A 21,612-nucleotide genomic window follows, 5' to 3' on the forward strand; every position below is an offset into this window, starting at 1 on the left:
GGCTGGGAAATTCTGTCGCATCCGCCATACTCCCCAGACCTAGCACCCTCCGATTATCACTTGTTTCTCTCTTTGCAAAACTTTTTACAGGAAAAAAATTCAAAACTGAAGCTGATGTCAAGCAAGCACTAGTTGAGTTCTTCGCCTCTAAAAATAAATCATTTTCTAAAAATGGCATTTACAAGTTGCCATCACGCTGGCAAGAAGTCGTAAGTAACGATGGAAAGTATATTCTACAATAAATATTATTAAATCTATGAAAATTGTGTTATATTTCAATTCAAAAACGGACAGAACTTTTCGGTAGACCTAATACTTGCTACCTGTTTTATTGAGATACTGTTTGATCAGGTAATTAACTTTTGTCGACGATTCTTGTTGCACAATTATTCCTTTTAATCAATTTTATCAATTCTTTTATTATTATTCATTTGTACCGTTAGAAATTGATATATTTTTACACACTGATCTTTGGAATGCTGTTTCCTGTTTTAATCAATCAGCATAGTTCTCTCATTAACTGTTCGTTGTTCGAGTGACAACTTTATTTGCGAGAGAACATTTTATGACAGACACAATTTTTGACCGTTGATTATCGTTACAAGCGAACTTATCACATACATTTTGAGACAATGCATATTGAGAAATGCATATTAATCGTTATAGTATTCCATACAAAATTCATTGACTCATAGTTCATAGTCACAACTTTCCGGTAGACATAATATAAGCTGTTACTTGATTGGCATTCGATAAGAATACGATATTGATAATCTAGAGCATTTTTCTGATCGTATCATCGTCAAACGAAAATATCACTTTCATCGTTGAATCTTTAATTGAAACCGATATCTTGTAGCTGCTCGGGAAGACTGTGAATGTAGGTCAGCACCGAAGATAGTTGAAGAATTTTAGAACAAAGAACCGCAGCGTCGGAGATGAACATCGACCGGGATAGCTGTAAAGTTGCTCCAAGATATTCTATAATTACGTTGTCGGTATATCAACTTTATCGAGCACTATTCGTCGGTCGTATTTTCCTGAAATGTTTCTCCGCTCGATATGGAGAGTTATACCATGACGTGAAACTCTCTAAAATGATTGGAAAATTTATTTCCCGATTGAATATTAAATTCAAAGATTAAAATACAAAACTTCATCTACGAACTTCTTGGATCGTTTTATCATTACCTCATTTCTGTTTCGTAAAAGGATACGAAAAATCCGTGCATCAAGCTTTCGCAGGTCGTCGCAAGAAGGAAGCTTCATTTTTAAAATCTGTCTATGTTAACTTCAACGAAGAAGAAAAATTTTCCAAGATTTCAGAGATGTTTCAATTTTGAAGAAAAAAAGTTTCATTTTGTCGGACAGTGTAATCAACGAAAGTCTAAATACATGCCCCCTGCAATTCTCGTACTTCGACAACGCGAATCACGTTCGAAACACCGTAGGATTGGTGTAAAAAATTCGCGACACGTCTGACTATGACTCGCCGTTTCTCCTTCCTGTAATTACGAACGCGGGCTCGAGTGGATCTCGATTGACCAAAAAACCGAACCGATATCGTTTCGTAAAATTTTCTGGATTTTTGCAGACGGAATGAAAAATTTTAATGGAAAAAGAATAATGGCTCGGCTGCATCGGCCGAGGACGAGGAATTCCGTGGCTGTGACATGTCGTCATTCCCAGCGCGAGTTGACTCGCTGCACTGTGCACGAGCATAAAGCCGTTTACACGCCCAGTGGTCCACAAACGCTCTTCTCGCGCCGGCGTTCTTACGATACACATTTTTTTTTTCTCTCTCGCCGATTACAAAACCGTCTGTACCAAACTTCCGGACCTTTGTGCGGCAACAATGCGATGGAAATGCGCTGCATATTTCAAGCTGAGGAAAATCGAGAACGCCCGCGCCCGGGCGCTAAGCCGAATATAGGTCGGCGTTGTAACGCTCGAACGAGACACGACAGTGTTTGTTACGGTAGACAAAAGCCGGGCTACGTAGGCATCGCGCGGGCTGCTTAAAGTTGCAGATGCACGCTGTCGCGGAAATCATGCTACATTTCGGAAGCGTTTCCACCGATCGGTCGAATTATTTTTATAATGTTTGGTCAACTTGGCTCGCGGAATTTTATTAAACCCGCGGCAAGAGAAACGGGGTCATTATTCGCTGGTCGGTTTAAACACGCTACCGTTCAAAAATATGGAATTCGGCTATTAATGAAAGAATAAAATATTTATTGTAGAACGATCTATATAGGAATTTATGGTCCGTTTGCTGAAATCGTTTGACATTTATCGAGAATGTTCGTTTAAATTTACATTTTCGTAGGCTGCAATGAAATTGAATTCGATATCGTCGAAGATTCGATAGTTTGTTATACGAAACTGTATCGAATTTGATTAAATTCAGAATAAATTACAATTTCCTTCGGATTAGAAGCGGATTATTCCAGTTTCGCATATGCGTGGCTCGGAAAGTAGCGGCCGGTAATAGAAGCTAATATTGGGAACAAATACAAATGAATAGGAGTCGACTAGTGAATGGGACTGAACTGGATCGCGAATAGAATACAAGCGGAACAATCGACGATCCTCGAGGTTCCCTTTATACGTCGGAGTTCTGCTTGGTTTAATCGGGAATGGTGTTATGATGACAAAAGAGGCACAGTCTCTTATTGTCTCCCACTTTTATTTAGCCGCTCGAAATAGTTAAGCGTAAATGAGCGTTGTTCTTTCGCAGCGTTCCATTGTGGGGCACAGATAACCTGAAAAGTACCTGGACAATCGACGTCGAACAAAAATCAAACGGCGATTTTCATTCAAACGCACAGGATATTGACCTTTCTTTGTTAACCGACACCTTTGTTACGGGGTAAGACATTTTTTAATGGGAAAAAACGTCTGAAATACAATTTTAAAAAATTAAAAAATTACAATTTAATGTTAAACGATAACGTTGGCAGATTATTCGATAATGTATTGGGTTGGCAACTAAGTAATTGCCGATTTCAGTTATAGATGTCTCTCATTCCTATTTTTATGATATCCGTAAGTGTTATATTATCAAATTATTATTATTAGATGAAAACTGTAACCACCGCCATCTGACTGTTAAACAACCTGACTTGGACGTGTACTAGCAATTAGACAGGAAATGTCTACTTTTATTTGACTCTGTCTCGGATTTCATCCAATCCAAAAATACAAATTTGGATTTCATCTAATTCAAAAATACATGAATAAAAGGCAATCTTTTAAGATTTTAAATCACAACCTCCACTTTTAGACCGTGTTAAGACCATATGTTGATGCATGCTCAAAAATTTCTTTTAGCTTGCATCATCTTTTATCAGGTAGCACCACAATGAACACTTTCCGTTTGTTGCTCAATGCGATTGTTTACACGGTAAACAGGAATAATTCATTCTAAGGCATTTGAATCCTAAATCGGAACAAGCAAAGTACGCGTTTAATTCCACGCGAAACTTTCCAACGCAGCCAATAATTTCCGGCGTAATTTCTCTGCGCGGGGTCCAGGATAAAACGTACGTCGCCACGGCATTTCGTTTACATTTACAATGTGAACCCCTAATCGAACGGTATCTCTCTTCAACCGCCGGACAGTAATGAAAGACTCGACTCCGCAAAGGAAACGTATCTTCCATCTATAATTATAATCGTGCGTTAGCGTGACGTGTTCCAAGTTATCGGGAATCTTATTGAGATAACGCAATGCCGAGTCCTCGACCGCGAAAGGAATTCGGATCTTGTTAGGGATACGTGTGCTTAGATCGGGATCTATGATACGTCCGCGACTCCTTTGTTGCTTCTGAAATTGAGATTTCAGCACGCGCGATGTAAAAGGAGGATCGGGAGAAAGAACGGAAGGCGTGCGCGTGCCTTTGAGAGAATTCGTATTTTCAATTTTTGTAGGGTAAAGGTGCTTGATACGAGACCCATTTCGTAAGACAAATCATAATTTTCGATAAGAAACACTTTTAATTAATGGTAGATGCACGTTTAAAATCTAAAATATGTATTCTTTTACGATCCACTGGAAGAAACGAAACATAAATTTCCTCTCCTTGATAGCGAAAGTGTAGGTATTACTGCGGTTTCTCAATGAAGGCGAACTTTGACAGAGAAAATAGACCTTTCACGCCAATAAATTGACAACTTGAGCGATACCTATTATTATTTAATTGCGCATATTTACTTCGCTTAAAATATTGGATCTCTGGAAACACAAAATTTCATTAAAAAGTGGAATGCAAGGAAACCATTATTGTGCATATATTACTGCGGTTATGTATCTATTACTGCGAGCCAAATACATCGCAGATGTTCCGATTACTGCATGTCAAAGTTGACATAACCCATTTGTTGCGATGCATTTTACAAATATGAGACCGATCTGGACGTCAACGAACGAACGAAACACCGAAACATACGAGTCAATACGTAACAAAGAACCGTCGATATGACACTCGGGACAGCTATAATGAAACTGTACTCTAACCCCTCAACGCACAGTTTTCTTGAAAAAAACCGGCCAAAAGAAATCAATTTTTTGAAGAATTCTGATATACTGCACTTTTGTTCTATGGAAAAAGGCTATATTTTATTCTTGAATAAATAAGTGTTATAGCTTCCAATCCCATGTAAATGATAAATATCAATAAAACGAATTTTTCTATTTGCTTTCACATTGTTATTTTCAATTCTCGATTATATTCGAGCGTGAAAAATTATAGCAGCATAAAATACAACGCCGCTCGAATTATCTCGAGTGTGCACTGTTTGGCCTGTTTGCCGCGCTCGAATTAACTCGAGCGTACAAGTTAAGGGGCTGATCAACATGAATATATAACTTCTCGTTTTCGTTCTTCTTAAAATGCTGTTCTTAAAAACAGCTGTTTTTCAAACGCTACTCGTACGATAATTCTTCATTCTAATAACAGCCAGGCAGGCCCGAATTACGTCAAAGGTAACAGGTCGTCGGAAGGTTCGAACCACCGTCCCCGTTCGCAGGATCCCCAGGTGCCACGCGGAAATTCCAGCTGAAACATATCACCGGGAACTCTGAAGAAGGATTAACGGCTCCGGGAACAATCTGAAGCCGCGCCCCGGTCTAATTAACGACCGCGAGCGACGGATTCTTCGTCGCCGAAGATCCGAAGGGACGAGGGTTAGAATCTCGATTATTCACGATCGAAGCCGAACGAGGCCGGGATATCGGGGGGATAGAGATTATTTCTCAGGCCGGCCGGATCGTATTTGGGCCAATCTCGCCAGACACCTTCGCGGACAGATCGCGGTCGTGAAAAATTAGCTGGCTTCTCCACCCCCTTCGTTCCCTTTCCCCGTTCTCACACGCTTTCTCATCTCCCTTTTACTCTTTCCGCTGCCGCGAAACCTGGTGGTACCCCTTTTACCAGGAGGAGTAACGCCTCGCCCTAATACAGATTTATTGCCGCCTAAGAGCTGGAGCTGGCCGTCCTAATACAGGTATTATGCTGACGCAGGAACGAGGAATTTACACGAAATTGGAGGTAATTTGTAGGGGTCGAGTTCACTTACCCCCGCGCGCGCCGCCGACGCCGCCCCGCCTCCAGACACCCACTCGATTCCATCCCCCGTTACATCGAACCAGACTCGTGTACGGCTGTACACAGCGTGCTTGCTGAATGTTTGGCCGAACTTTAACAGCATATTCTGCCGATTGCGCTTGCTCAGGTACGTTCTGTGTACTATGAATAATCGAAAACGATGCCGTAGTCGGTCGTAAAAGTCTCTCCGTGCAACCTTTCACCCTTCTTCACGATCCAAAGTGTTTTCATTTATTTCAGAACTTGCTGTGATATTTACATTTCAATCGTGTTCACCTGCGTGGCTTTACAGCTGTTCGTTTGTTCATTCGTTGAGACTGATTGTGAGAAACCTCATAATGACGCAAAATATATAATAAGGTAATGTCTGAAACGATTAAATCAAACAAGTCTTCAAAACGATTCACGTTGACGAAAATATGATTAAGGGACTTAAATCAGTCATAATCTGGTGTATGAAATTCTTTTAAGAGGATTTGGCAATGATGTATTTAAAACAAAACTCGATTATATTTATATAATATTATTATATTATATTATTATATTATTATTATATTATATTATATATTATTATTATATTATATTATATATTATATTGTATTATATTATTATTATATTATATTATATTATTATTATCGCGATTAGTTTATTAAATGACAGAAGAGTTATCCTCTGAATAACCATCAGATCGATCAACAAAAATCAATAAATAAAATAGTTGTATTCGTCCCTTAATATCGAGTAACTTTTATATTTAACATTTTCCCGAAAACCCATTTTTTTAGATATTTAGATTTAATGTTTTCAAATGAATGCTGTGTATGTAAATGATCAATGTGCAAGTGAAGTGTCGCATAAAGTTGAAGTGTCTTAATCGGTGCAATTAGCTCGTCTAATAAGACAGCAAAGACGATTTCGCTAATCACGACGAACTGTGTTTGAACCTAAACGAAGTGGATCCAAATTAATCCTGTGATAGGAACCATCGCGTTCGATGCAGTCGATTTTTGTTCTTTTGACAAAAGCCGGGTCCCCAGCAGCGAATAAAACACTTTTCCGATACGTCGTCTCTTTTACACAGTCCGATAACGTTGACGATGACCTCGCCGATCACCGAGGGTTAGCTCCGTTTTATCCGAGCAGCATTTTGTTTATATACGCCGGGGGACCAGCAAGACTGCCGTTGGAAAGCGCGAATGAAAAGATACAAACGTGCCTTTTTCCCTCTTCCTCTATCTTCGTCGCGTCGTTACTCTTCCCGTCACGAAACGCGGATATCGAAACGCATTATTAACAGATATCGGCCGGTGATTTTCCGCGGCGCGTTACGAGTGACCCTCATAAATTGCCTCGGTTCGTAAATGCGCCGAATCGATTCGATTGTCAGCCGGCCGACGCTCGCAACGAGTCGGGATCGCAATACCGCTAGTAAAAATTTTTGGAAGACGATTCCTCTTTCCGACAAACGATAGACTTCCGATTCAACCGATTCATAATGGTTAATCTGCGTTCACGATTCTTCACCAAAGGAATAGATTGTTTACTAACGTAATAACTCAATATCTCCTTTAGGTATCGATATATCTTTGAAAGAAGCTCAAAAATTAGAATCTTTAACAGCTTCGTTCCCATGGACGCGTTATGTCGCGACACTGATACTGTTCATACAAGCTCACAGACGAGATATCTCGCGACATAATTCCGCTTGGGCGACACCATGGACGTGTCATCTCGCGACGTAATACCGTTCGCGCGGTGCCACACGCGAATAAACATGCCTTAATTCGAGAGCAAAAACAAAAACGCGTGTTTACTCGTCTCTGCGGCACCGCACGAACGGTATTGCATCGTCCGTGATGTCGCACAAGCGGCACTACGTCGCGAGATACATATAACACGTCACAACGAGTGCGAAGCGGATAATACCAGAAAATATTGGGATGGCAACTAAGTAATTGCCGATTTGTTCAATGAAATAAAAAATTTGCTTTTACAACCATATATTACATAATTGGACTGCGAATCTTTATGCAAAATGAAAGTTCAGATAGGCATTGCACTTCTTCTCCTATAAGTTTACCAATTTGCAAGAAATACACTACTATATTTAAAGTCTTCTTTAACTATCGCACATTTGACATATCCATCTTAATCATAAATGCGTAAAGATCCGCGGTCCAACTATTGGGTTGGCAACTAAGAAATTGCCGATTTGTTCAATGAAATAAAAAATTTCTTTTTACTTGGAACGAAGTATAATCTGTAATGTATTTTCCATTTTGTTCGATGACCTTTTGCCATCACTCTGACAACTTGAAAATTCCACGCTCGTAGAAAGTCTGATTCTTTTCGGCCAAAAACTGAGTTCAGTGAGATTTTACAGCGTCGTCGTCATTCAAAGTTTTACCACGAAGGGAGTTGTCCAGAGATCGAAATAAGTGGTGATCCGATGGCGCGAGATCAGGGCTATATGGTGGGTGTAACATCGATTCCCAAGCAATATCCATCAATTTTTGCCGAGTGGACAAAGACGTGTGCGGCCTAGCATTGTCCTGCTGGAAAATGACACCTTTACGATCGACCAATTCTGGTCGCTTTTCCTTGACCGCTGCATTCAATTTGTCCAGTTGCTAACATTCACGGATAATAAAAAATAACATAATAATAATAATAATAATTTTATAATATGACATTTACGGATATCATGAAAATGGGAGTGAGAGACATCTATAACTGAAATCGGCAATTACTTAGTTTCCAACCCAGTACAATAATTTCTCCCTAATTCGTGCTCAAATTGCACAGAAAAATGGACAATTTGGGAAGAGGAGATGCGATTATTCGCGCCTCGCGTCTCGTTTTTATAGTTGCTGACAATCGGTCACTATAAAAACGAGTCGCAAGGTTCGAACAATCGTATCTCTTCTTCCCAAATTGTCCATTTTTGTGCGCGATCTAAGAGCGAATTAGGGAGTTATAATATAACATTTACGGATATCATAAAAATGGGAGTGAGAGACATCTAATAATAATAATAATTTTATAATATAACATTTACGGATATCATAAAAATGGGAGTGAGAGACTTCTAATAATAATAATAATAATTTTATAATATAACATTTACGGATATCATAAAAATGGGAGTGAGAGACATCTAATAATAATAATAATAATTTTATAATATAACATTTACGGATATCATAAAAATGGGAGTGAGAGACTTCTAATAATAATAATAATAATTTTATAATATAACATTTACGGATATCATAAAAATGGGAGTGAGAGACATCTAATAATAATAATAATAATTTTATAATATAACATTTACGGATATCATAAAAATGGGAGTGAGAGACTTCTAATAATAATAATAATAATTTTATAATATAACATTTACGGATATCATAAAAATGGGAGTGAGAGTAATCTAATAATAATAATAATAATTTTATAATATAACATATACGGATATCATAAAAATGGGAGTGAGAGACATCTATAACTGAAATCGTTAATTACTTAGTTGCCAACCCAATATATAGTGCCATTTAAAAAATATGGCCTAAACAAATATTTTTGTTCACCACAATATTTTTCTCTTTTTCTAACAATATATTTCTGAGACGATGTGGAAAATTTACACTTATTGTGTGCCCACGTTTATTGAAATGTTCAAACATTGACGACAGGATGACAGATTTTTATTTTGAGATAAAAGAAAAATAACGATCAAACTCAACGGGTTATTACTAGAAGGGCAAGGAGTTAATAATAGCTTTCTCTTGTACATCGGTCTATCATCTATAATGATGCTCGTGCTAGAAAGTACATACACTTGAATTTCATTCAAGTCGGGTCTATTTTGACCCCACGGTTAAAAATACCATAATAGATAAATAGATAGATATTTTCTCCATAAATAGATAAAATTAGCGCGCGTACTAATCTACACGCGAAACTCCTCATTAGCAGTTATTTAAAAACCGACATAATCGACCATTTAAACTGTCTATCGAAAAGGAATTTAAACGAGACGTTTATAACTCTTGACGAAAATTTCAGTAAGACAATAAGTCCAAAAATATAGTTAATACGTTCCTTATAGCAGTAGTTGCGATTGTAAACTATATGACAAAGCAAATGGTTTAAAGAACCGCTAGGAATCTAACGGTACATAAGTTGACATTGGTCACAAAGAGAAGTAGGTTAAAGTTGAACATAACAATCCGATTGGATCTAGCGAAGACTCGATATTTAAAATTTCCATGAACTTCGGCCGCGCAACGATAACTTAGACGATAACCGCGTAACGGTTGAATCGTGCCGGGATTGTTATCAGAGATATCCAGATGTCCCAATTACAGATCTAACCGTGAAGAAGTCTTAAAACAAGGGTTGTTCGCGCGGAACATCGCGAGGAGGCGCGCCACCAAGCCGCCGTCTTAATTCTCGCGGTTCTCGCCTCTCTCTCTCGGGGGTCGCGATTAGTTTCGTATTACCAGCTTACAAGCTCCCCGTTCTCGCCGACCCACGTTCCCCAATATCTGATATTCGCCCCGGCACTCGATAACAGAATTTTACAAGCGTGCTTTTCAGGCCGTTTGCATTTTAAAACTTTAATGCCGGTCGAGGCGCAGCAGGGGCTGCGAGAGAAAACAAAGACAGAAGGGGAGAGAGAGAGACAGAGAGAGAGAGAAGGAGAGAAAGTCAGCCCCCGGGCAGCCTGGAGATTTTAATCTCGGGCGTTGTAATAAGAAATAAACTGAAAGCCGCCTAGTGGACTCGCTAATACACGGCCGGCGGATTGCCGGCGAAACGTTCGTTCGCGTCACGCGACCCAGATTGCGAAATAGAAAGAATTCCGACGCGATTAGAGAGCTTACCGGACGCCGCGAACGTCGAATTATCGAGCTTAGCCCCCCTGCTAACGCGCAGATTTATTTTCGAACGAGCAACCATCGCGCTCACCTGTGCGGTCGCAAAGTCAGCGATGCGCTCTGTTACAGTAGTGCGCAGGAAATAAATCTCGCCAAGTTGAAGCGCCCAACCAGCCGATAGTTTATTATCAGCACGGTTTATAAAAATGGAAGCACTCGCTTTTTCTTTTTTTACCTCGGTCGTTTCTTGCGTTGCTCCGAGGATTAGAGCTAAATAGTTCTCGATATTACCGCTTTCGCGAAATAGTCTCTCAATTACGAAATTATCTTGTTTGTGTCGTTTGTATCGTTTATTTGTATGCGATGCTTTCGACGAAGCACAACAAGCAACTGTTTTATATTAGATTATACAAGTATACTATATTACTATATACTATATTCTATATTCTGTATACTATATTCTACTATATATACTATATATACTATATATACTATATTCTACTATACATATATATACTATATAGTATACTATATTACTATATTATACAACTATACAAGTATTCTGATTTTTGGCGATTTTTATTGTAATATTTGTACGAATTTGTAAAATATAATATTATATAAATATTGTAATATATATTACAATATCTATATAATATTATATTTTACAAATTCGTAATATATTTCGTTTACAATATATATTGTAATATACAAATATAATATAATATAAAAATTTGTATAAAATTTGTACGAACAAATTCGTTCAAAAGAAAATTCCTTATAAATGTGTTTCTACAATCTTCAACTTTTGCGCCCGTGCGGTGACTCTGAGACACCGCTAAAAATTATTATATTACGTTTCAAAACAACGTTCGCATCATCAAATTCGTTTAGATTGAAAAATTTGTTAAATCAAAGCTGTTAAACGCACTGCACAATATTTAATATAAAATGGAATACCGTAGGAAAAACTATGATGTAGAAAAACTATGCTGTATTAACAGTTAAAATGGCTTCGAGTGCGGAGAATTAATAATCCTAATTAAAGTATTGGAAACGCCGCAAAGTGACGTAAACCTAGTCCGAATGTAATAGGTGCATACAGAAAAAAAATCGCTTTTCGATACTGATCCTTCCCAATTACGAAGTTAATGTGCATTTGTACTCAAAAATATTTTATATATATCTAAATAAAATATAATAATAAAATAATAAAATATATAAAATATAATAATAATATAATAATAAAATATAAAATATATACATATATATATAATATTTTTTTATTATCGTCATTATCAATTTAAAAAATGTCCTCGCCAGACGATTGCTTATTAGGTCGACTTTGAATTCTTCGGTCGATTTTCGATATCGTCCCGATTTCTCAGTTGATATAGACGGTCTTTAATTTCAGGAAAATTCTTCTCGTTTAAAACGGCTAAATCATCATCAAATCTGCGGGATAAGATTACTCATTAATAAAACGGATACTTCCGTAAAAACTGTGTTTTCGTTGCGGAGATTGTAGGGCGCTTGAAAATTATATCCGAACGGTTCTGCCCTCCACTGTAAGATTTTAGACTCAAGTAGATGTTAACCCTTTGCGCTCCAATTACCGGCATTGCTGGCACAACAAATAGGAGCGTTCTATTACAACTGCCAGCGCTGCTGACATAACAGCTAAAGGCGTTCTAGCCTAACTACCGGCTTCGCTGGCAACGTTGCTCGTTTTTAATTATACAAGTCAAAATGAACGAGTTACACGGTACCGTTACTTTAGTTATTTTCCTGCACGCGTTTTGCAACTTGCAATTATCGTTTTACACGAATACTTGGCTTTATTTGTTGTTCCTGCTTCACCAAATCGGCACAAAAGCGAACATTTTAGACTACATAAAACACGGAATTGAAAATATTTCTTCGGATAAGCGAACATTTGCGTAATTCTTTCGATTCGGACAACAAAATTAAGTATTTCTGTACGAGTTGCAGAAATTTACTACCAACGATGAAAATAGGTCACGGTAGAGAACTTTAGGCAGAACGTTCGCGAGCAACGTAAACGGCACTGAGCGTAATAAAACATTTAAAAACTATGGGAGATTACAATTCATTTATTCCGGAGACTCGGATAGGCGGCAAGTAACGGGCCCGGCTTCAAAAATTATACCCAACTCTAATTTTCGACTGGAAACGGCACTTCCTGCTAACGAGTTCCCATTGTCCGGCCCCTCTCTGCTCCCCGCCCGCGCGCCGATAAAGAGTTCCAGTTTTAAACAAGACCGTTGCATTTGTATCAATCCGGTTAAGACTGCGCAATCAAGCGGAATCGTCCAGAGATTGAGCGTGTACGTTGCGGAAAACCGGAAACGCCTGTGTTGAACCGAAATGGCCGACTTCCTCGGCTGCAGCCCGAGCATTCCGCGATATCATTGTTCACTTACCTGGCATGTTTCGGACCAAGACTGGGATCGTACATAGAACTGGCCGATATGTCTTCATCGGGGATTTCGCCATTCTCCATACCCAGCGGCGCGGTACATTGTCCTGAAAGGATTCAAAGCGGTATTAGCCGGAGCCGAATATCCATCTGAGCTTTGTCAAATTCGGGCTTTAAATTGGCCGAGGGACCGGTCGCGAGAAACTGAAACGCTAATGAATGGAAAATCCCCGAGCAATTTTCCCCGCGGATTTCCCGGCAAACTCGGTCTCAAAGAACCGTCGAATGGAACCCGAAACGCTTTATGTATCTCCGATTTTCGAAAAATATCGACAGGTTGCAATCGGGCTGGATTTCGTGCGTTCTTTTTTTTCATCGGAATGGCTGGGTCGAACGCAAAATTTGTGAAGACATTGGAAGAGCTCGAGAATTTATTAAAACAACTTAAAGATAAAAGTCATTTTTATCGGGCTTACGTTTCTTACAATTAAGTTGGACATTTTTTATTTCGGACATTTTTTATGTAAAGGATTCGAAATTCAGTTATACCTTCGTAGAAAGGAATTATATAACAATGAATTTACATTCATTTTGAAGAGAGAGAGAGAGAGAGAGAGAGAGAGAGAGAGAGAGTTTAGTTTTTCTTGCAGATCCTTTTTTGTTATAAAACAAAGTTAGGAGTTAAAGTTATATTTCCTCTTTCGAAATTATACAAGTTTTGACATCGCGAAGTTTGAGCAATTTTTCTAGATTTATGTCAACGTGAAATTGCAACTGTTTACAATGACGTCTCAAAAAATGATCTACACTTTTCTGTAGCGGTATAAATGAAATACATGAGATACATAAATGAGAACCATGCCACTTATATCTACTTATCTTTCAAAATATTGTTTTCACATAAATATGGATATTTGTATATGGAACGCTGGCTATTCAAATTCCTTGAAAGCCAATAAAAAAAGAACTTTACACAATTTAACATACGCGTTTCAAAACGTGCTATCACTGCGTAAAATAAATGGCACAATTCCATTTGTAACGAAACCATTGAAAATGTTAACAAATGACCATTCGTAACACAAGTCGCTTTGTAACATACATGAAACCTTCAACACATTGTTATTCCTCGATATGTTTTAATGATTCGAACTGGTTTTCGGTTCGATGAAAACGATTTTGCAATCGTCTCAACAATTGCAAAAGCGACTCTTTCACATCCTCGAACAATCACGTGTTTCTAAATCGTTTCAAAATATCGTTGGAAACAAAGCAATCGATAGTCTATACACATGTTCCGACAAATCCACAATATACTATTTCTTCGGAACGTTCCACGATATTTAAGGAGGCGATTAAAAATTTAAGATCGGACGATAAACAACTTTTACGGACAGGATCGTGTCCCGCCAGCGTATTCGATAACTCGTTTCGCGCAGTTGATTACCCCACGTTTGTGAAATTTCGAATTTACTTCCAGACTGTGGAAACCGTAACGTTCCCGCAAAATATACCGCTGTATGCTCGCAACGGTATGGCCACGATCACGCGAAAATTCTCCAGCGAAATCCTCGAGAACAGAAGTCGTCACCAACACGTGACTTCGTTTCCGCAGGTGCTCGCTGGGGACCCAATCCTAGGTCCATGGCGAGCTACAATCGAACTTTCCTCTTCATTCTCTTATCGTCCTATGAAAGTTACCTATTTCGGAAATGAAAATGACGATCGAAGCAGAAACAAACGTTTATGTCGAAATTGACCTGCGATGATCGATCCGCACGAATCTGTCAATTAACTCCTTTTGAGGATCATTTGAAGGATCACTGCTAGAATTGGATAATCGCGGTTTTGTGAATGGGTATTAAAATTTACCGAGTTCGATTATAATTCTTATGTCTAGCCAAAGAAAAGAAATCATTGTAAATTCTACTTTTCTATTATTAATAGCCTGCGGATCTTTATGCGAAATAAAAATTGTCTGCGTAGATTGGAAGGAATTGAAACTGAATATCAAACTCTTTCTTTCTTTACTTTTTGGAATAAATTGAAAATAATACATTTAACATTTTTCTATTCTTTTTATCTTTCCAACAGCTTCTATTCTAATATCTTCCTACTATTTTAAACTTCAACCAAATATAATTAAATATAGAATCTACAATTTTAAACTTCTACTAAATATAATTAAATAGAAAATTTACTATTTTAAACTTGAACCAAATATAATTAAATATAGAATCTATAATTTTAAAATTCAACCAAATATAATTAAATAGAAAATCTACTATTTTAAACTTCAACGAAATATAATTAAATATAAAATCTTCTATCTTAAATTCCAACCAAATATAATTAAATGGAAAATACTACTATTTTAAACTTGAACCAAATATAATTAAATATAAAATCTACTATTTTTAATTTCAACGAAATATAATTAGATATAAAATCTGCTATTTTAAACTTGAACTAAATATAACTAAATATAAAATTTACTACTTTAAACTTAGATCAAATATAATTAAATATAGAATTTACTACTTTAAACTTCAACTCAACTTAATTAAATATGAAATCTACTATTTTAAACTTCAACTGAATATAACTAAATATAAAATTTACTACTTTAAATTTAGATCAAATATAATTAAATATAGAATTTACTACTTTAAACTTCAACTCAATGTGATTAAATATAAAATCTCTACTATTTTAAACTTCAACGAAATATAACTAAATATAAAAAATTTACTACTTTAAACTTAGATCAAATATAATTAAATATAAAATCAATATAAATTTTCTTTCTCGTGTAAGAATATATTTCGGACGGAAAAGTGCTAATCAGCGTAACTTTAGCAGAAATCCTAGTAGAACGGATCAACGACATCTGCTCACATTTCTGAGAACATTCGTCCGATTATTCTAAGAACGGAACAGCGATCAGGAAATAACGTTTACGTAACAGGTATCAGAGCTAATCGTTTCGCAATTCGCGCAAGTATTTCGTAGGTTTCCAATCCACGGACAGGTAATGCCTCAAAATAACGATGAACACGTAACTAGCGCGGGGTAATAAAGCTGTAATAAATTGTCGATCCATAGTGACACAGGCGTGGACCACGATACAGGCCACGCTACGCCGGTACACTTAAGCTACGACATTGCAGTAACGCTGGAAAGTTTCAAAACTGCAGAATGCAGCGGACGTGGGATTAGCCAGGCTGCGGAGGAGGAAGAGGGCCCCGGTGCGGTGCACCGGCTATGGTCTTCGCGAAGTGGAATTATAACGGACAAAACTTTGCTTGTGTTTGTAACTGTCCCCTAGGTTTCAGCTGTCGTCCATTATAAGGACAAACTTCGTCCAGCGGATCGCGCTCGCATCTTCATTCGATGAGTCGAATGTGTCCGCTGCGAGAACCAGCGAATATTCAATGGGATTCGTGACAGTTCGTTAAGGTCGCCGAACTTTTCGTTTCCGTTTCGGTAATCTGCAAATCTTCTCGACAATGGAAATTAGTTTTTACAATTGTCGAGATTTTACACGGTGTCGCTGGCAAATTTTCATTTAGCGCACTTTGTTTTATGCTTTATTATAATATAAATGTAAATTAATATGTAATATAAATGTTATAATATAATATTATAATATAAATATTATATATAATATTATATATTAATTTATATTTATACTATATTAAAGCATAAAACAAACTCCGCTAAATGAAAATTTGCCAGCGACACCGTGTAAAATCTCGATTATTATATTATAATATAATATTATAATATATATATATATATATTATAATAATATAATATAATATAATATATATATATATATATATATATATATATATATATATATATATATATATATATATATATATATATGATTATAATATAATATATGATGTATATATAACATAATATATTATATATAATATATTTAACATGAATATTTAATATAATTTGCACTAGAATCCATTTTAACTGTAAATCCAAAATAGATTTCACGATCTACGCTATTTCCATTTGAAATAACCCAATGTGTCTAAAATCAAATCGATCAATTTTAGATCGCCAGTCGATCATCTCGCCTTTACTTAGTATCACCTGTTTATGTACACAAAGTCGAGCTCAGCTATTCGAGCTCGACGCCGACCCAGGTGAATGACCCGTACTAAACACATTAAACAGTCTTCTGTTGGTATCGTCGGGATGTATTCGTCGTCTGTGCTATTCTTTCAATAATCCCAATATCAAAACTGTTATCTATTTTCTGTTGCTTCCCATTGTAGTGTTCGTTAGGGCATTGCCCTCGTGGATTGAACATTCAGCGCTGCTTAGTCCTTCCAATATTCAAAAATCCCACTCTTTTTCCTTTCCTTTTCCGATCGCCGACATCGATATAAATAGGATCTCATACCGCGACCGCGGTTACTTGTTAGTTGCCATTAGTTATCAGCTACTGTTACGTAGATATACAGTGTGTTCGGTGGTACGACCAGCAAAGGGGTGATGTTACAAGCAAAAATAGGTCGAGAAAGAGGAATAACATTTTTTTATTTAAGGCTTCGATTTCGAGAAAACTGAGTTGATAGATGCGTCGAATTCGCGTGGCTTGTAATATAACGAGAAGTAGTATTGATATATCATGACCAGACGCGCCAGTTGATTGCTATTCAATAGTATTACTTTTTCAACCTCATCAGGATGATATGCAAAAATAAGTCGAGAAAGAGTAATAACATTTTTTAATTTAAAGCTCCGTTTTTGAGAAAAATTAGGTTGAAAAAGTAATACTATTGAATAGCAATCAACTGGCGTGTCTGGTCATGATATATTAATACTACTAATTTTTGCCGATTGTACCACGATTTTCCGAACACCCTGTATATAGTCACGCTTGTAATTCTCCTCTGCGCTTGCAGTCCAGTGTCTGTATACTTTCGAGCATGCAACTCACGTTACGCATGTAATTCTTCTGCGCTTGCAGTCTAGTTTCGCTTTAATCTATTGCGCTTGCAAACCTCGCTACAGCTTTGTATTCATAAATCGATCGCTTGATCGTATCATTCGCGAGCTTCACAACACATCATCACATTTCATCATTCTATTGTATTGGGTTGGCAAAGTAGTAATTGTAGTAATTGCAGATTTCAGTTATAGATGTCTCTCACTCCCATTTTTATGATATCCGTAAATATTATACTATATATAATATTATATATTATATACTAATATTGTATACTATATATAATATTATATACTAATATTATATACTATATATAATATTATACTATAATAATATTATACTATACTCTAAAATTATTATTATTATTATTATTATGTTATTTTTTATTATCCGTGAATGTTAGCAAATGGAAAATACATTACAGATTAAACTTCGTTCCAAGTAAAAACAAATTTTTTATTTCATTGAACAAATCGGCAATTACTTAGTTGCCAACGCAATACATTAACCTCCTCTGTACCGATTTTATTGGTTAAAATATATTTAGTTTTATTACACCAGCGTTTTTTCTTAACACAATGCATGTTATGCATATAACTTGTGACTTGTACAACTTTTTAATAAATTTGAAATAACTTCAAAATTATTTTATAACACCCTAGTGCAGAGGGTTAGTAATGTGAGAACAGCATTTCCTATATTTTATTCCCGCATAAAAATGAGTTCCTCCTAACAATGTTGATTATTTTGGAATAATACTTCCAAAAGTTCTCATATTATTTTGACGTTATTCTGGTTTGTATTTTGCGGTATCATTTTTCCGTATCGTTCAACTTGCAGTAGTAAGTTAATTTCTGCTCGCCTGACTCTGATATTAATTCAGGAACAGTTGAATCTTTTGATAATTAACGATTCAATAGTTTCTATGGCTTGCTGGAGTTTCCCCTTTATTTGAATCGTGTTCACTTACTTCTGCCATCATTTAAACCACCGATATCCAACTATTCATCGTATCGGATGCTGTTTATATTATAATTGTAGTTGGCTTCTATGCAATAATGTTAATTTATTTATAATGTCATTTGCTGTACGCGCAACAAGGAATCGAGTTTCGAATTTACGTAATTATATGGTCACGTAATTCCGATTTATCCGTGTATGAGCATGTGGCCAAAGAGAGCAATTGTTATACCAGTTGTACCTATTAATAAGCATGTTCAAAGGTGCGACATGCAACGTGTAATACTACAGTGGCACATTGGAAACTCGAAGATTTCGAGCCGAGATCCAGTGTTTCCTTTCTGAAAAATTTGAACTCTGAAAAAACTGAAATCGATCGAAATAACGAATAACATCGCAATGAGAGAAAATAATTCAGAATTAAGGGAAAAATGTAAAACACCGTAAATTAAATAAGTACAGTAAATTCTCTCCAATTGTCTTTCAGCTTGTAAACAAAAATTGACAATCTTGGAAGAGGAAATACGATTATTCGAGCCTCGCAGCTCATTTTTATAGTTGCCTATTGTCAACAATTATAAAAACAAGCTGCTCCTCTTCCCAAATTATCCATTTTTGTTTACAAACTAAAGGAGAATTAGGGAGAATTTACTGTGCTCGTTGTCGCTTCTTCAGACTTTTGAATCGTTCAATCGATTCGAAAATATAATGTTCCAAAGCAGTTTTCAATTTTTCTGAAAATTTAACACAGTGTCGTGCTTGCCCGGGGAAAAATACGACCTGTTTACGAACAATGAATTATTAGGCTTGAAAACGTGTAACCGTTGTCGCAATAAACTACGCAAGCAGGTCAGAAAATACCGGTGCGTCTGCGTCGTTTACATTTGATACAGATGGATAATTCATACGCGGAACGGCGTGCGGCATCGCCATTAAAACTTATAACGCGTGAATGGCAATAAAAATTGCGAGCGATGCTTGCGAGATGATCGCACGATTTACGGTTAAATAAATTCGGCGAGCTGGTTCACCGGAAAATGGTAGTGGAGCCGGTTACTGTGGGGTAACCAATTGCTGCGAGCTTGATTTGTTTATCGGGCACAATTAACTTTGTATTTATCGAATGAAACATATTAAATTTCTTCATGCAAATGTAAACAAGATAAAACAATACAAAAAATGTAATATGTTTTATTCGATAAATATAAAGTTAATTAATCGCGAAAACACGACGATATTTTTTTATTAAAAACTAAACAAAATAAAACAATTATTCAACAAAATATTCGATAACAGTAAAACTAATTGTGCCCGAAAAAAATTCAAAAACACAGCAATTAGTCACTCACGCACAGAAACCTGCTCCAGTACCCTAACTAGCTTCCGACTAGTTCCGACGATTCGATGCGAGGAAGAAACGAAAATGGACGATGAAACACCCGGCGGAATGATACGGTGAACCAACAGCAGGATTTTGGATTTGGCAGACGACCTTAAACGCGGGCACACAATATGGCTGCCATGGTGGCTGTCATACCGTCGCGATCTACCGGTTACAGCTTGGGGTAACATCTCTATCAAGCTAAACGGCTCTAATGCCGTCTGTAGCGGGTTCTTCGAGTTTAATATCGTCTGAATCGAGTACGTAAATCCTCGACAGACCGCGTCTAGCCTCTCGATTTTATGATCCGCTTTAATCGTTCGCGAGGATTTTACGTTCCGGCACCCGCACGCGTTACCCGTATAATCCGTACCCTAATCGGCGGCCGTTTAATTATGTTATTCGCGTGCCGCGATCCTAAAGCAATTATTCTGAGCAGGGGGAAAAAAAGGACAGGAGGATATCAGCTTAACAGTGTTTGTAAATACGAGATCTAGGTCACGCGGAATTAGTACCTCCTTCAGTTGAATGCGTAGTTTACTTTAACTGTCACACGAACTAATAGCGGAGCAGTTAGTTCCTGACTTTGTATGAGTAAGCCAGTGTTACAGCCAGCGAAACTTTGCTCCTGTTTCTTACGTCCCTCAATACTGCAACTTCCCCGCTTCGTCTCGCTATGTTTTGTATACGAATTGTCTGCCGTGCGCGCAGAATAGACCGGTTCGCCAACTACCGACGTGAATTACAATTTTCGTGTAAGGCCCCCGGTTCGCGAACTTGTTTTCCTTCAAAACGCGATCTATTGTTCTCGGCAAAGGCTGCCGCCGTGTTCAACACCGTGCTAGGCAAAACTGCTGGTTAATATTGTTCAATGGCTTGCCGGTCATTGAACCCTGTCGCGCCTTGTGCACCCTATAATGTGCCTTGACAATTCCTTTCAGGCGATCGAAAATATCTTGTTCGATGTTTAACCAGTTAATGTTCTTGTATGTCACCAATCTGTTTACTGTCAATTGATTTCTTGCATTTGTCTCTTCCAATTTTTCTAGCATTTTACCGTACATTGCGCTAAATTTTTCCTCCTTTCTTTCGGCATTACTTTCATTGTCTTTGTATGTTCTTTCTAGCCATTTTTAATTCGTCTTGCCTTCATTTATTCAGCTCCTGTGGCAAAACTACTAGTTTTGGTTACTTTAACACGTTGAATGCCGCGGGGGTCACCGGTGACCGGCATTTAACTTGGCGGTGACGTCATGGGGGCCACCGGTGATCGGCACGCTCAAATTGATAGAAATATATACGGGGTATCCCAAAAATGTCTCGCAATCCGAAAGTGGCGGGTTCCTCGGGTCATTCGAAGCAAC

The 21,612-nt window shown here is 37.2% G+C and overlaps 1 protein-coding gene across 3 annotated transcripts in view; it reads right to left on the reverse strand.

Moving 5' to 3' along the window:
- Nucleotides 1-21,612, reverse strand: part of Ddr (discoidin domain-containing receptor 2) — a 529,507-nt gene that overhangs the window by 231,388 nt on the left and 276,507 nt on the right. For all 3 annotated transcript variants that reach the window (XM_076523238.1, XM_076523242.1, XM_033472527.2), the window contains one exon: nt 12,937-13,039. In XM_076523238.1, coding sequence (XP_076379353.1) covers nt 12,937-13,039 — 103 coding nt within the window. The remainder of the gene's footprint in view (nt 1-12,936; nt 13,040-21,612) is intronic.

Source organism: Megalopta genalis, chromosome 1 (assembly GCF_051020955.1).
Source record: "Megalopta genalis isolate 19385.01 chromosome 1, iyMegGena1_principal, whole genome shotgun sequence".
NCBI classification, from domain to species: Eukaryota; Metazoa; Arthropoda; class Insecta; order Hymenoptera; family Halictidae; genus Megalopta; species Megalopta genalis.